Source organism: Mobula hypostoma, chromosome 6 (genome assembly GCF_963921235.1).
Source record: "Mobula hypostoma chromosome 6, sMobHyp1.1, whole genome shotgun sequence".
In the NCBI taxonomy this organism is placed as follows: domain Eukaryota; kingdom Metazoa; phylum Chordata; class Chondrichthyes; order Myliobatiformes; family Myliobatidae; genus Mobula; species Mobula hypostoma.
The window spans coordinates 46,782,991-46,801,210 of record NC_086102.1 but is presented as its reverse complement, the minus strand read 5'-3'; the positions used below and the strand labels follow the sequence as shown (position 1 = coordinate 46,801,210).

Sequence of the window (18,220 nt, the reverse complement as noted above, 5' to 3'; positions counted from 1 at the left end):
ATGGCCTCTTGTCCTGGACTCACCCACCAAGGGAAACAACCTTTCCACATCTACTCTGTCCAACCCTTTCAACATTCAAAACGTTTCTATGAGATCCCCTCTCATTCTTCTATACTCTAATGAATACAATCCAAGAGCCGACAGAGGCTCCTCATATGTTAGCCCCTGCATTCCAGGAATCATCCTCGTAAATCTTCTCTGAACTCTCTCCAACATCAGTATATCCTTTCTAAGATAGGGGGCCGAAAACTGCACACAGTATTCCAAATGAGGTCTCACTAATGCCCCATAGAGCCTCATCAATACCTCCTTATTCTTATATATCTGAAGAAACTTTTGGTATCCTCTTTAATACTATTGGCTAGCTTACTTTTGTATTTCATCTTTTCCCTCTATGACTTTTTTAGTTGCCTTCTGTTGGTTTTTAAAAAGCTTCCCAATACTCTAACTTCCTACTAATTTTTGCTCTATTATATGTCCTCTCTTTGGCTTTTATGTTGGCTTTAACTTCTTTTGTCAGCCACGGCTGCGTCATCCTGCCTTTAGCATACTTCTTTTTCTCTGGGATGCTATGTGCGCATGTGCTGGTCGTGTATGCAGTCTGTTACAGCCGTTCCACACCAGTATTCTTACTTTTTAAACTTAGGTTATGTTTTGTATTTTTTTTTTGCACCGTAACATGTCGAAGCTGGACCCTCTCTAACATGCTGGTAGAGAGAGTTTTATTTGGGTTTTTAGCGCTGGAAATAGTTACATTCCGACATGTTTCATTAACGGGACATAAGCATGGTAGCATTGTGTATTACAGGGACCAGCTGATTGAGCTTATGCCAGCCGGTTTAGCGAGCAGAGCGGCAGACACCCCTGCTGAAATCTGGAGGAAAACACACAGAGGATGCAGAGGGGGATCATAAAGTCAAGGAAAGAGGACTGGGTCGAGACAACAGAGATATATGGAGAAGAGGAGTTCGGTGGGTAATAAAGTGGACGAGTTCACGGCGCTAGCCAGGCGTCAGAGAACATTTCGGGAGTGCAGTGTTATGTGTTTCACTGGTACGGGGCTGTACGAGGACATACCCGATCAAAACTTCTCCATGGACGGCTTCCAGACCGTTCGGGCTGACCGGAAGTGCACTGAGAGCGGTAAGCGTAAAGGAGTTGGGTGCTTACTGTTCTGGTTAACAACAGATGGTGCAATCCGGGTCATATTACGATCGAGAAACGTGTTTGTAGACCAGATATTGAACTTTTTGCTGTTGGACTTCGGCCATATTCCACCGAGATATAACACTGGGAGGCACAGGAGGTCGTTCCTGCCTGTGGTCATCGAACTTGCAGCTCCTCCCGTGGAGGGTCAGGCACCCTGAGCTAACAGGCTGGTCCTGGACTTATTTTCCATCTGGCATAGCTTGCATTTTGTTGTTTGATTGTTTGTGGTTTTTGTATTGCTATACTTATGCTCTATTCTTGGTTGGAGTGGCTGTAACTAAACCCAATTTCCCTCGGGATCAAAAAAGTATATCTATCTATCTATCCTGTGCAGAATTGCTCCCAAATATTCCAGCCATTGCTGCTCTTCTGTCATCCCTGTTATTGTCCCCTTCTATCAGCTCATCTCCTCTTCCATGCCTCTGTAATCCCTTTACTCCACAACTTTAACTTTATCCTCACTCTATCTGAGAAAAGGTAATTTAATTGTCAACAGTTTAAACAGTCAAAGGCAACGAGTGACACACACACACACACACACACACACACACACACACACACACACAGGCCAAGGAAGACCCAAGCCTTTCCTGTTTCTCTGGGTAGATTATATATCATCTGCAACACTAAGTGATAGCATGACCATGAACTACTGATTCTGAAGTAATAAGAGAGTTAGTAGTGCAACAATGCAAAACCATGACCCCAGTTCCTGAGAAAGTAAACAGATTATTCACATCTGAAACTCAGCTAAAGTCTATCAATAAAATTGACATCTCAAGGTTATAAATTCTTGAGATCAAGACAGGTCGGCAAATAGATGAACGAGTCCATTTCTAGCCTGCACCAGGAATCATAAAAATGATCATCAGTAGTAACACAAGCAACACCAGCATCATTGACTGTATTTTTTTTAGAACAGGAAGCACACAATGCTTTATCTCGTTGCAGGGAAAGATGATGAAAAGGTCACACATCATGCTAGCCATATGATATCGTAAATTATGCATCAAAATGTACAGTAGATAATAACTGTTGGTTTAAAATAGTTCATCCAAATTGAATGTTTTAAGAAATCTGACTGAGAAAAATAGAACACAATAATTTTGAATGAATGAATAGGGATCTACAAAACACAAATTGTTTACTTGTGCCTATAGCAATATAGGGGAATAGGAACAACAATATGTAATACAAAGGTCTGAAATGAATGCACCAATACAGAGCAGAAGCAACTGAAACTGAATCAAATCCAAAATACACAGCACTAGATTTTCCACATCTGCAATGTATTCTACAATTAATCCATTTAATTCATGAAGTGGCTCCAAAACCATTCTCACCCTCACTGACAAGACCCAGCATGCAAGTGCAAAAGACAAGGTAGAAACAGTCAGAACCACATTCAGACAAACTTGCTTGCTGACTGGATCTCGGTTTCCTCCTGAAATTCTCCATCATCAGAAGGAACTAATGTTCAACAATTTGATGTACCCCATAAGAAATCAGGAAATGACTGACTGCATTTAATATAGAATAAGATAATGGAACCCAACAAAGTGGCTATACTAGTGAAGAAAAACTGCCCAAAATAGCCTAGATCCTGAAAAGTGTATAAATTAAAATAAAACTGAGTCTCTGTGGCAAGGGACTTTACGTGCACAATAGTTAATATGGATGAAGGGGATTGTTCCCACCCTAACAGCAAACACAGATGAACTTGAACATACACTAGTTGGAGCAGCCCATGTTACAAGAGGATTAGCAGAGTACATTTCCTAACTGTCATTACAGCTTCCTTTTGGATCAGGACAAGATTTACGAGGGAACTGCTCTAATGTGATCCCAATGAGAAGCTCCTTTCGTACAAATTTAATTACCAAGCAGTTGCATTGGGACAAGGTTTGGCACATTCACAAATAGGAAGTTAACTCTGGTGTACAGTTACATTCATGATATTACACCAATCAGGTTGTTTGCTGTGTTCTTGCCAGGCAATCAACAAAGGTTCTTGTATTTAAAGTTGACACAAAAATAGCATAATCAATTCCTGAAGGAAGCTATGAGTTTTTAATTCTGCATATTTCACTTCACAATTCTCGTAGCAGGCCAGGATATATCAATAGAGCATTCAGCTGTAAACTTTAAAATATTCTATCTCTGTACCTCTATTAATGCGGTAATAGAGAAATTAGGCTAAGTTCCTTTCTACATTAAGCAGATTGTTAAAATGTAGATTCTCCTCATACCAAAATTCATCCTATTGCAATTCAGATGTACATTAAAATATATTGGTTACAATTCAATATGTTCCCATCAAAAATACTGCATCTTTCTTAGACCACAACTCCAAAATGCATACATCAGGAACAGTTACTATTGCCTTATGCTTTTAAAAAATCAAATAATATTTATTTTATACTAATTATACACTACGGATCATTTTACCCATCAAGGGGAAAAGACAGAAAATTTGAATTTAACTGCATACAAGATAAAATTTTAATTATTTTGAAATGACACAAACACATTTATGCATTTGTCAGTGTCATCTCTGATTATTTCCACTCTTACCCACTTCTTCATGTTTATTATCGCTAAAAAGCTTAGCACATTAAATGGCATTTCTACCGAACTAATTTAATTAACATAAATAGGAAGCAAAATAAGGAAATCAATGTCTAGTTTCTAGCATAAATTTTAAAGCAAACAGCAACCTGAAATATTAGGATGCAGTGAGGAGCCTTCATGGGTGAAATGGTCAGTGGCAGATTGTGATGAAGACTTCTTTGCCAGATCCTGCTGTTTCTGTTGTTCAGCCTTCAAAAGTCTCAGTTGCTGTAGTCGCTTACTGACTAAACTTACCCCAGATGATCGAATGGACTGAGCTCTTAGTTCTGACACAGACAGAAACAGTTAATGACAGAAGTAAAAGGAAAATTAGATGCAAGAAAATGTCAAAACAAAAAGGAAAAACAAAACAGTTCATTGGTATTCAAACATTTATAGTAAAAAGGCAAAGATTAGAAAGAATATCAGTGACCCTCCATTGTGAATTACATGTGAAGCTTGAAATAAAGTGATGCCTACTGAATGGTGACGTAAAAAGGTAAGAAACTTTGACAGCTGATGCTTACAAAAGGAGGACAAATAAAGATGTGTCTTGCCAAAATATTAACCATACTAATTTTCCAAATCTAGCAAGAAATTAGTCCGTGTCTTTAAGTAATCTGCTGGCAGTTTCTATTAAAATTTAACTAATCATTGGAAAATGCAATCCACAAGCTGATCTATGCACTATGAATGGACCTCTTGCACGGTAAAAATGGATCCTTGGCCTCACAATCTACCTCATTATGATCTTGCACTTTATCATTTAACTGTACTGTACTTTTCCAGTAGCTTTTACATTTTATTCTGCATTATTATAGTTTATTTCAGCTCAATGCGCTGTATAATGATTTGATCTGTATAAACAGTATGCAAGAACAAGTTTTTCACTGTACCTTGGTACATGTGACAATAATAAACCAATATATCTCATAACAAAATTATATCATTTCTGTATCGTATCTTGATTTGTCAAGCTGTTTGGTCACCCAACATCCTGTATTGAATAGCCACAAATATCCTCCCACTAAATGTTATATATTTCAAATCTATTGATTTCAATCCCTGCCACAAAACTGCTTCCTAATCACTGACCATATTCATTATCCTAATTATTGTCTGAGTAAAACCAAATTAACTTCAAGATGAGCTTTCATACCTTCTACATAAATACCACCTAACTCCATCTTCATTAACAGCCCATATATATCTTGCCTCAGTTCTTGTCATTAAAATTCTTAAACTGAGAATTCAAAATCACAGACCTGTTTGACATAACCCTTAGAAACTTTTAGATAATTACTCACCAGTTAAAATTGCTTTTCAAATTGTTGTTCTCATATCAAAAGTGGAATACTTTCAGTTCCTCAAGTTAAGCTCCATTAACCTTTGCTTGTTTTAAACTCCTTGCTCTTATTCAGATAATTCACCATGCTCCCCAATTTAGGTGTAACCTACACACTTCCGCAAGACTTCAGGATAGACCTCTGGACATATCCCTCATTATTTTCTACCACACCGTCTCATCCTCACAGCCTTTTTCCATGCACGTACATGTACTTTTTTTGGTAATCACTTTCATAGACGCTTTTTAAAAAATTATATAGGTACCATCCACAAACACACCACATCTGACACAGTATTGATTTTAGAAAACTGAACTGCAGCAATGAGACATAACATGGCTGTCATAAATCTATAAATCTTTTTGATCAACTTAAACTGTCATGAGCTTCAACACTGTTTTCTGTAATGGAATCCAATAACTCCACCACAAATGATGAAAGATTGTGTATAATTACGAGGCTTCCTCTTTTCCCCCACACTTTAAGTAATGGAATACTATTTGCAACTTTCTAGGCTAAAGGCATAATTTCAAAATTTAAAGGCCTATGGTGAATTATGACAATAGCTTCTGCAACAACTTTGATTTCTTTTTTGTAATACGCTTTTCTGAATGTGGATTCTAGGAGTAATTAATCAAATGGGTCCAGGAACTTGGAAATTAACTACAATGTCCCTCTGGATGATCTCTGTATTTTTACTTTAATTATTCTGTGCCTTTTTCAGTTTGGCCAAAGTATATCTAAAGCAAGGTTGACATTATGCAGATATGACAAGTTATCATACAAATTAGTTAACTTCGCTGCCTGCAAACACTGTTGAATACATTCTTAAATCTGAAAATAAACTGTTGGCTTTCTCTGATTACATAGCACCAATTATACAAGTACTATGGGTACAGCAGGTCTACTGCATCAGTGAGCTGCTTGTTGTTCGGAGGAGTTGGCCTGAGGGCTAGAGAGGGAGGAGCCTGCCAGTGGGCAGGAGCCAGATTGGGTTTGGAAGAGCTGATCTGGATGCAAACTATGTTGCGATCCACTACTCGAAGGCATCGGAGTTGGTGCGCAAAAGCGGCATGCAGTGTAAAAGTGAGTGATTGACTTGGAAGTTTCTCCAGCGATCACAAAATCCCGATGGACATTGATAATATAAGATGCCACAGGTCTGTTTCCCTTGTTCGATGGCACGAGCAGTATAGCCTCAGCTGAAGCACCGGATGAGGCCTCAAGCTGCGAGCTTGCCTGCTGCTGGAGTCCAGGTGAGGAGACCTCAGAGGCATGTAGCATGGCATTCATGCTCAGTTGGAGGCTGGCCTCTCCTGTCAGTGCCGCCCTCCAGTGTTCATTCAGTGGGATGGCAGGCTAGATTGCAGTCAACTGTGTCATCAATTTGCAGGACATGTCAATCAGGGTCTTGAACTGTGTATGTGTTTCCTAGTGTGACTATGGTTTTTTCTTGCTATGTGCTGTGTATGTTTTGCACCTTGGGCTCATAGGAATGCTGTCTTGTTCAGCTGTATCCATGTATAGTTGAATGATAATTAAACTTGATTTGGTTTTGATTTGATTTGATAACCACCTACTGCCAGCTACCATTTTCTCATCTGTATCTACAGAAGTAATGCAGAACAAGCACCAGAATACACCCCTTCACAAAGCCAGCTGCCGTCACACCTTTCTTCCTCTGATTACAAGGGGTAAATATGCAAATGTAGGAAGTAGACATACTATGCCAAGGAAGAGGAATGGGTATAAAAGACACACTAAGCATACATACACAGTCCATAATTACAATTAGAACTAGTTAGAGGGCATATTTTTATATAAATCATGTAGACATTACCAAAATTAGCATACAGTGCAGGAAATTAAGATTTAGGTTTATTACCCTATAAGCATTATGCAAAATCTAAAGTAGTAGAAAGAAGTTTTCTCAAAGATGTTTAAAATAATACAACAGTTATCAATCAGTAAGCCAGCAGAGAGATGTGCCATATTGCATCTTCAAAAACATCTTTTAGTTTAGAAATACTCAAAATTGTATAGCTACAAGCTCCAAAACAGATTATAGCATATATTCAGTGCATGGAAGGATTTCATTATGAGAAAAAAAAACAATTTATATTAATTCTATTACGTTCAATTGGCATTTTATCTAGATTCACATGCATTTAACTTTTTAAACTAACCACCAGTTTACAGTTATCAGCAAAATCCTTGTGAATATGACATATCATTAACCCAATAATTCTTTCACATTATTTTACTAAATTGATATGAAACACAGACAGATTGATGCTGCTCTTCTCTCCAAAAATTATTCTTATTATAATGACTATTCTATTGTATTAGTCAACAACCAGGCTTTTTATGGGAATGACTGAGAGGAGAGGGTGACAGAGTTGATGGAGGGGAAGCTTGCTCAGAGGAAACACAGAAGTCTAGAATTCCTTGCACAGTGTGGAGCGCATCTTTATTCCAATCTGGCTTACCGACCAGGTTAGTTTGGTTCATAGCACTGGTTAGTTGAAAGTTCACAAGTCTGTACAAATTTGATTAGCAACTCCACTGAAGGGAAAGTTGAGGTCTGATTCACATACCTAGGATGGGTGGTGATCTCAGGAAGAGGGAGCGGGACTGTGAGTGAAGGAAGGGGCATGGAAAGCACTCCAGCTACTCCCAGCCTATAAGTTTATGAAGGCACAGCTTCTCTCCAAAGCTGTCCAATGCACCTGCAAACACAGTTAAATCAGGAGCTCCCACCTCAGTAAAGTCCCTAAATTAGAAATCTACCGACAAGGTATGTCCTAATTTTATTAAAACAGGAGGTGAATTGTCAGAGCTGTGTTCCAGAGGCATTGATTTCTCTCAATGTAACCTATGCAGCATCCAGTCTGATATTGCTTGGACCAAATTTCCCCCTAATTCCAAGAGAAAGGGAATTGTGAAGAGAGACAGTCTGTTACGAGGATGAAATTTGATGTCAGGAAAACCTAGCTTGATTCTGTGATCTGCAACTAATTTATCTGTTCTGCGGGCTACTGATCAAAAGAAAGCAAATAAGCATTTTGATTATTTTTCAGAAAGTGCTTCTTATTTTCTTGATATCCCATATCTGTAACTAAATTGATGTGGAACATGAAACCACAATAAATTCCCTTATGCCCTCTCACTCAGAAGGTTGAAGTAACTCATTATTCACAACAGAGATTGCTAACCATCTAATTGTAAATCACTATAGAGTACCAATGTAGAACTTCATTACTTTTACAAAGTAATTTACAAAAATAGCATATATGATTTAATTTCAAATTACCCCAACCTTAAGCCTTTCGCAATAAGAGGACCCAAATATTTAGTCACAAAGGAATCACCAATCAATTTATTCCAATATTTTGCACTTTGAGGGCTTGATTTGAAATGTAATCTGAATGTTATTCATTGAACCAAATACAAACAGGAATCCAATGCCGCGCCACTGAAGGATTAAGGCACCTTTCCTTTCTCAGATATTATTAGTTCATTTTTGGAGAATGTTATGAGGGAAGCCAATGTAAACTAAAGGTAAAATTTTACATATAAAATTCTTGGAAAAATGATTGAATTTCAATTTAAATGTGATCCAAATTATATTGGGCATTTACAGGCACAGTATTTTCTTACCTGATTGTGGAGGGTTGTCTGTTGATGGAGGTGGGCGCTTGTGTTCACTATCAGGTGAAGACAGGAGAGAAGTAGAACAAGAGCCAGCAGTGGAGGATGTTGTTGATGGAGCCTGAGCTGAAGCTGTAGATGATGATGAAGACTGTGGCAGCTGATCAGCTGAAGAATCTACCTCCATAGTACCTTCTCCAGTTCCTTCTTGAGTAGCTGGTATGTTTGAGTCTGATGTTTCCGACCTAACAGTGTTTCCTGCAATAAGAAGGTATACCTCATTTCTTTCAGTTCAAACTATAATTTTAACCAATACCGTATCTATTATGAAGAAAAAATAATTATATTTTTCAAAATAAAATAAAATGTTGGATGTTGATCATACTAATGTGCAATAATTGATCACTTCAGACTGTGCATGAGGTAGATTAAATTTTCATATGTTGAAACTCTAAGATATTACACTTAGAGTCATACAGCAAAGAAACAGGCTCTTTGGCCCAACTGGTCCATGTTGATCAAGATGCCCAACCAAGCTTCTCCTATCTGCTAGCATTTAGCCTATAACTTTGTAAATATTTCATGTACCTGTCCAACCACTTCTTCTAGTAGCCCATTTCACATATATACCAACCTTTGTGTAAAAGGAAGTCATCCCTCAAGTTCCTGCTAAATCTTACCACTCTCATTTTAAACCTAAGCTCTTTAGTTCTTGATTCTCCAACTCCAGAAAAAAAAGACTGAGTGCATTCACTTTATTTTGGCCCCTCAGGATTTTATACTCTTACACAAGTTCTAACCTGTTTAACCTCTCTCTATAATTCAATAAATTAAGGAGTGGCAATATCCTCATAAATCTTTTCTGAACCATTTCTAACTCAGTCACATCCTTTCTATAGCTGGATGAAAAAATGATCACAGAACTCCAAGTATGGCCTTGCCCACATCTTGCACAACCACACCACGACCTCCCAGTTTTGCACTCAGTGTCTTGACTCATAAAGGCCAACCCACCCAAAGCCATCTTCAACACCCTACAACCAGTTCCCTTTCTGGGAACCACATACTTGAACTCCAAAGTTCAGAAACTTATCCAAACCTCCAAGCTTATCAGAATTAAGCTCCATTGGCCATTCATTGGCCTACTTTCTCAGCTGATCAAGTTCCCCTGTAATTTTTGTAACATTCTTTACTATCCACGACCTCCAGTTCAAAGGAAGATTTTTTGGAAGATTTCCACATATTTGACTGTGACAATAACAAATATATTAGAGTTACAAGAGTCCTGTCATTGCTGAGATCTGGGTTTGGAAAACATGAAAAGTAAATTAGATAAAATATTATTTGTGGCAGCTTTACAGTGGTATGAGTGGTTTCAGTACCTGTTCAATCAGGAATTAAATCTGCTTCTTAATCTCAGAGTTTGCAATCAATTCATTAAGATAGCTCTTTAAGTATTTACCTTTTATTTCTTAGTGTTAAATTCACAGGGTACAAACAAAATGGCTGCACATAGAGAATAAAGAGTGACGTACTGCCCCAATGTTGTTGGCACCTATCAATCCCAATTTTAAACTTGAGAGCTGGCTCTGATATCAAAACGTAGCTCCAAAGAGCATGCAGATGACTCAAATAATAAACAGATATTGGGTTCAAAGTAGTACTTACAGTCCTGGTGCAATGTAACCATGATATCAGATGTGCACTTAATGAATAACAATGTTTCATGGAACTGATTGCAAAAAATGAGTGTCTTAATGAGCACTATTTAAAAAGGACATACAACTGCAAGAACACAGCTCAGTATATTAAAAAGGCTTTATGGAGTAATTAAAAGAGAGAATAATCTGAAAGGGAGAATATAACTACAGCTGTGAAGATCCCTGCTGCACCCAGTGACCCTGTGATCTCTGTCTCAGAGGCCAATGTTCGGCTGTCTTTAAAAAGGGTGACTCTTTGCAAGGCAGAAAGCCTTGACGGAATCCCTGGGGTAAGGCTCTGAAAACTTGTGCCAACCAACTGGCGGGAATATTCAAGAACATTTTCAACCTCATTGCTACATGCGGAAGTTCCCACTTGCTTCAAAAAGGCAACAATTATACCAGTGCCCAAGAAAAATAATGTGAGCTGCCTTAATGACTATCACCCAGTAGCACTCACATCTACAGTGATGAAATGCTTTGAGATTGAGAGGTTGGTCATGACTAGACTGAATTCTTACCTCCGTAAGGACCTGGACCCACTGCAATTTGCCTATCGCTACAATAGTCAAAGGCAGACGCAATCTAAATGGCTCTTCACTTGGCCTTAGACCACCTGGACAACACAAACACCTGCGTCAGCACTTAACACCATCAGTCCCACAGTCATGATTGAAAAGTTACAGAACCTTGGCCTCTGTATCTCTCTCTGCAATTGGATCCTCGACTTCCTAACCATAAGACCACAATCTGTGCAGATTGGTGATAATATCTCATCCTTGCTGATGATCTACACTAGCGCACCTCAGGGGTGTGTGCTTAGCCCACTGCTCTACTCTCTCTATACCCATGACTGTGTGGCTAGGCATAGCTCAAATACCATCTATAAAATTGCTAATGATACAACCATTGTTGGTAGAATCTCAGATGGAGACGAGAGGGCATACAGGAGCGAGATATACCAACTTGTTGGGTGGTGTCGCAGTAACAACTTTGCACTGAGCTGATTGTGGACTTCAGGAAGAGTAAGACGAAGGAACACATACCAATCCTCACAGAGGGATCAGAAGTGGAGAAAATGAGCAGTTTCAAGTTCCTGTGCTGTGTTACAATCTCTGAGGATTGTTCCCAACATATTGATGTTGCTACAAAGAAGGCAAGACAGTGACTGTACTTCATTAGGAGTTTGAAGATATTTGGTAACAAAAACACTCAAAAACTTCTATAGATGTACCGTGGAGAGCATTCTGACAGGCTGCATTGCTGTATGGTATGGGGGGAGGGTGGCGGTGTCTACTGCACAGGGCTGAAAAAAGCTGCAGAGGGTTGTAAATTTAGTCAGCTCCATCTTGGGTACTAGCCTACAAAGTACCCAGGACATCATCAAGGAGCGGTGTCTTAGATAGGCAGCGTACATTATTAAGGACCCTAACACCCAGGGCATGCCCTTTTCTCACTGTTACCATCAGGTAGGAGGTACAGAAGCCTGAAGGTACACACTCAGTGATTCAGGAACAGCTTCTTCCCCTCTGCCATCCGATTCCTAAATGGACATTGATCCTGTGAACACTACCTCACTTTTTAGATAAATATTATTTCCGTTTTTGCACGATTTTTAAACTACTCATTATAAGTATACTGTAACTTATTTATTATTATTTTAATTTTCTTTTTTTCTTCTTCTATATTACGTATAGTATTGAACCAGTGCTGCTAAGTTAACAAATTTCATGACACATGCTGGTGATATTAAACCCAATTCTGATTCTGATTTTCTGTATTACTTCTAGTTTTATTTCTGACTTGCTCATTCTGACTAAATATTTGATACTTGCTATTAGCAATTTTTTAACTACTTCATTTGGGATGCAGGGCACATCTGGAAGAACAGCAGCTGCAGCAGCACCATCAAGTGAAGCCACAGACATGTCTGTTCAAAGTGAAGACATCGGTCAAAACAGCATTGAGGGCATAACACTACAATACAATAGATGGTAGTTGTGTTTTTGGAGGTCAATCATTCCAGCCATTACATTGGTAAATGGTGGATAATATTGGAACTGCTAAAATACCAGGCAAAGACCATATCCAACAAGAGATGGTCCAACTTTACATCTTTAAAGTTCGCTGTCAACGCTCTTGCCTAATTTCCTGCCATAAGCAACCTAGAAGATATCACTGAACAGAAATTCAACAGGACCAGCGACAGGAACACTGTGGCTAAAACTGCGGGTCAGATACCAGATATCCTATGGGTGACTACTCCTGACTTCCTAAATCACTTCCAACATCTGCAAAGCAATTGCCAAGGGTGTGATGTAATAATCCACACTCCCCTGGATGAGTGCACCTCTAACGTCTATCCAGCATCTCAATAGCACCCAAGAAAAAAAATCATACTGCTTGATTGGCACCCCATCAACCACCCTCCACCTCTACCACACAGTAGATCATTTTTAATATGTACTCCATTTATTCGACTTGTCCACTTTCACTGCATATCCTAAACCTGAAACTTTTCCTTCCAAGAAGGATAATGCCTTTAGATGCTAGAAATACTGCAAACTGCCTGCCTCTTTCCATCATCCTTCATTAGAAATGTATTGCTGTTTCTTCTTCAATACTGTGTCCAGTTCTTGGAACTTTCTTCCCTGACTGCAGTATGAGAGTCCCTTCACCAAAAGGAAGCAGTTTAAAGGAGCCATTTTTGGCCAACTTCAAGAACAATCAGCAACAGCAAAGAATATTGAATTTTACAGCAATGCCCAGATTGAATAAGTAAGCAAAACAAAAACTGGGAGAGTCAGAAGAGAGTTATCTCTGAGGAGCAATGGGTCAAAATACTGTGCTTCATCAGACAAACTCTTGGTGGTCAATGCAACTTGCAGAAATTGGTCCTAATGATTACTAATTTAGGGGGTCATACATTGATGCAGGTCATCAGTTATTACCAACATTCCTAATTATTTTTGCTCAAGTTCCCATGCTGCTGTTGGGGATGCCTCTTTCTCCCAGTGCAATTTCATGGCCAGGTCAAATTACTTTTCCTGTGAATGACAACAGCTAGAATTAGAGGACATTGAGATATGAAAGCATGACAAGCTTCCATTAGCTTAGGCATATTATAAACCCTATCCCTGTAACTTCCAAGTCATTTGACAATGAGGACTTTTCTTCCATCAGCTTCCATCTACTGCACAATCACAATGCTGTACAAGTTTTTTTTTGGCATCTACCACAACTCAATCATCTTGCAAAACACATCTATCAGAAAAATGTCAAAGAATGACTGTTAATGGACAAGAGAAATACACTGCATACATACCTCATAATGTAATTATCTACAACTTCATTAAGCTTGATTAGCACAGATGAAATCATATTTTCATTTTATGGAAGCTTGATCAATTAGAGAGCTATCTGCAATGTAGCCCAAAGTGCACCAGAACAGTGAATTCTGTGTACAATCTGGTAATACAAAGGTGAGTGCAGCTGGGAGGCCAAGAGTGACAGTAACAGAGATGAGGACTGACACAATGTAATACCCAGGATCTTATAAAAATTTAAAAGAACACACAAAGCAACTTACTATCCTATAACTCAAAGTCACATAAAGACCATCAACATTTAAAGATCTTGTTACATCCTTTACCTCAGCTTTAATGCTCTATTGAAGAGCATTGAAATCATTCAAACAACATCCACATTGATGATATACTGCCAAACTTGCCTTATATGGTTACTAAGTCACTAGGCATGCAAAAATGAATTTCAATTTTGCTGATTTATTTAATACACAAATAATCAACCATATTATTTTTCTTGAGTAATATTCAAAGAGCTCATTCAATGGCTTCAGAAAACTGGTGGAAGGCTACTGTTACTCACGTTAGTATTCCTATCTTGATGCTCAAGTTTTCAAGGGCCTGATTGAAAATGTTTCAGCAACCGTTGAATAGTAAGTCTTAGCTGAGTTTCTGGTACTACTATGCTAATGCCTGACAGAATGTTCTACTGATTTCCTGAGATGACAATGTATGGCTCAATTACATACGGCAGTGGTCCCCAACCACCGGGTCACGGACCGGTACCGGGCTGCAAAGCATGTGCTACCAGGCCGCGAGGAAACAATATGAGTCAACTGCACCTTTCCTCATTCCCTGTCATGCCCACTGTTGAACGCGAATGCACGCAAGATTATTACCCACGCGAGGTCATCAGTCGGTCATTAACCTACAACTACTCGATGAGTAAAAAACAAACATCACTTGAGAGTTTCTTTGCAAGAGATGGTAGGGGACATAAAAGGCCTAATGATGCTGACAACGCAGAGACAGCTGAGGCCGAGACTGCAAAAAAAAAGAAAGCTTCCTTTAACAGAAAATATGACGAGTCGTACATAAAATATGGCTTTATTGCAACTGGTGACTCACACGCTCTAAACCCCGTGTATGATATGTGGAGACAAACTATCTAATGAGGCAATAAAGCCCTCAAAACTGCTTCAGAATCTTGAGTCCAAGAACCCTGCACTTAAAGACAAACCCATTGGGTTTTTTGAGCAGAAAAAACATGAGCAAGCGGAATAGAAGCAAGTGCTGAGAACCACCACCTCCACAAATGCTGCTGCTCTGAGAGCGTCGTACTTAATGGCTAGCCATATTGCTAAGGCTAAGAAGCCTTTCACTGTTAGTGAAGAATTGATTCTGCCTGCTGCCAAGGACATGTGCCATGAACTGCTGGGAGAAGCTGCAGCTAACAAGATGGCACAGGTTTCTCTTTCAGCTACCACAGTTTCAAGGAAAATCGATGACATAGCGGAGGACATCGAAGCGCAGCTGTTGGAACGGCTTAAAGAGTCTGGTTTCACTACCCGAGTCAGAGGTTGCTCCTGAATGCCAGACTACACACTGCGTCACACAGGGAAATGCTAGCTAGCTGAAAAATGTCACCTGATCTTAACAGCGTATTGAGTGATGTTGTTGAAGTTATCAATCACATCAAAGCAAAAGCCCTTAACTTACGTCTGTTTGAGCAGCTTTGCGAGGAAATGCATGCAGAGAACAATCGCCTTCTCTTACACACTGAAGTCAGGTGGCTATGAAGGGGGCGAGCCCTGGCCAAGGTTTTTGAGTTAAGAGAGCAGTTACAGAGATTTCTTTCAAGAAAAAAGTCACCACTGGCAGCACACTTCAGTGACGAAGAGTGGATAGCAAAACTCGCTTATCTTTGTGACATCTTCAACCTGCTCAATGAACTCAATTTGTCACTTCAGGGGAGAATGACAACTGTCTTCAAGTTGGCAGATAAAGTGCCTGCTTTCACAGCCAAACTGGAACTGTGGGGACGGCGAGTGGACAGGGGCATATTTGACATTAGCTGGGATTTTGGGAGAGACCAAGGCTGCACCATCCTTCTCACAGCTGATGCGCGAACACCTATCTTCGCTGTCAACAGAATTTGGCGTGACCCAAGACGTGCAAAGGAATGGGTCCGTGACCCATTTGTGAATGTCCCCAGTGAATCATCCATGTAAGCGTGGGAAGAAGATCAACTCCTCGAGTTTGCAAACAACGGTAGGCTGAAAAGTACAAACGTTGTATGTTTGACATAACATCTCTGCCGGCATTCTGGATCAAAGTCAAGGCTGAATATCCTGAGATAGCCATGAAAGCACTGAAAACGTTGCTTCCATTTCCAACGTCATACCTTTGTGAAGCGGGGTTTTCTGCAATGAATGCAATGGACACTAAATTGCAGAATAGAGTGGACATAAGGAACCTCCTTATGACTTATAATTGACTTATCACTGTAATTTATTCAAGGAAAATATGCGCTGTGTGTTTAATATTAAATTAGTTAGATAAACCCTTTTAGAAACAAAATTGAGTGTATTAGCCACTGATAAGTGACTTATAGTTGACTTATCACCTATATTCTGGTCGTGTTTAACACCACCACCCCGGTCGGCCAGTCAGCAAGAATATTGTCAATATTAAACCGGTCCGCGATGCAAAAAAGGTTGGGGACGCCTGATATAAGGAGAACAGTCTGTAGGAATATACAATGCTATAAAATCCCTAAGAACGCCCAAAATTCAGATATTACATACAATCATCAAAACTGAAATTCTTAAATTAAAATTTTCACTTGCACTAAAAGCTTCATGTACTACATTATTTTAAACAATAACAAACAATTCCTACAGAAAAGATATTCCATCATCTCTTAAGCATTCAACCTAATTTCTCATAACCCTCATCTTTGCCTAGATTGATGTTGCTGTTTCAAATTTAAAATTCATACTCTGTGGCCTTATCCTTCCCTTTCATCTCCTCTGTCTCGTACTCTCCAAATCAGACCATTTCTGCATCCCTCTCCCTCATCTCACTACTGGCATCTATAGTATCTGTGGCTTTACCTAGCCAGGCCCTACATTTAACTTTCTTCCTGATGCCCCTCCCATCCTGAAGCAAATGTTTTGTCAATTATACTGCTATTTCCTCTGTCTTTTTATTTTCTAAATAAGCATCTGTAAGTTACGCAAGTCTGTTTTACTATGTTACAGAAACTACAATACATAATCACAAGAGATAATTGTTTTATTATCTTCATTGAAGATGAGATCCAGGTGAAAATGAAAATACTAAAATTGACTCTTAATTGTACCACATCTTGGCACAAATTATAACTTGCAAAATTTTGCTATGTGAAATGAGATTTCTTAAACACCAGAAATTAACCTTCATAATTTCATTTAGATGTGAGGAGTACCCACTTCCACTCTTTTACAAATTCTTTACAACTGCCAGTATAAACTGAGTGTTTTAAATATTTCACAAATGACAAAAATAAAATGTTCCACTTTGAGAATGTTTATACCATCATATCTATAATGTTTTAATATCTTCTATCTTTATTACGCAATTACATTGATTGAGGAGGATGATTATCTTCTGCAGTCTTTGAGTGTTTAACTCCACGAGTACCCCTGAAATAGTCAAAGCAATAATCTTTTCAGAGTTCTTTCATTCCAATGCTTAATTATTTTATTTTGGCCATTAGAAAACTTCCCTTTCTGATTTTTGTTTAAGCTCTTACAGAATGAAAAAAAGCTCGAACAACATCTATAATGACAAAATGAGATAACAGTTCATAATAAAATACTCTGGTAAATGGCTGCTTTTCAATGATATAGTTAGCAGCAATGCACAATAATGTACATACACGTATTTAGTGACTATGGCGATGTACCTCGGGATCTTGATCTTCCCCTTCCTCTTAAGCTGCTTTGGGCATTTTCACTAGCTTCTTCAAACCATCTGGATAACATATCTGACATGCGTTGCATGAGTGACACATTAGAGCTTTGTTCTCCTGAAATATTGAAGAAAAATATTTGTGGGTATTTTCTTCTTAAGGATATGAAATTGGTTTTATCCATTTTTGGTTTGCCAGATACCAGTACGTTTGGAACTAGTGCTGAATTGCAATTTCCTCAGAAAAAAAAATACAAAATTGATCAGAATCAAGTATGTAATCGCACACAGCAACAAGGACGAGCTGAAGACCACCTGCATAGTTCTCAACACTACTGTGCCACCTTGCAGAACAGCAATAGTAAATGGTATCAATTCTTACAAACACACATCCCAAGGCAGCTTGTGAACAGTAATAAAAGCAAATTTTGCTAGGCTTCTGGGG

At 38.9% G+C, this 18,220-nt stretch overlaps 1 protein-coding gene across 6 annotated transcripts in view; it reads right to left on the bottom strand.

The window, feature by feature from the left end:
- Window positions 1–18,220, bottom strand: part of dcaf6 (ddb1 and cul4 associated factor 6) — a 176,542-nt gene that overhangs the window by 112,419 nt on the left and 45,903 nt on the right. For 3 of the 6 annotated variants that reach the window (XM_063050753.1, XM_063050754.1, XM_063050752.1), the window contains exons 9-11: window positions 17,771–17,893; window positions 8,826–9,074; window positions 3,927–4,106 (exon numbers count right to left, since the gene is read on the bottom strand). In XM_063050753.1, the coding sequence (XP_062906823.1) occupies window positions 3,927–4,106; window positions 8,826–9,074; window positions 17,771–17,893 (552 nt within the window). The remainder of the gene's footprint in view (window positions 1–3,926; window positions 4,107–8,825; window positions 9,075–17,770; window positions 17,894–18,220) is intronic. The other 3 variants (XM_063050757.1, XM_063050758.1, XM_063050755.1) reach the window with 2 other exon arrangements.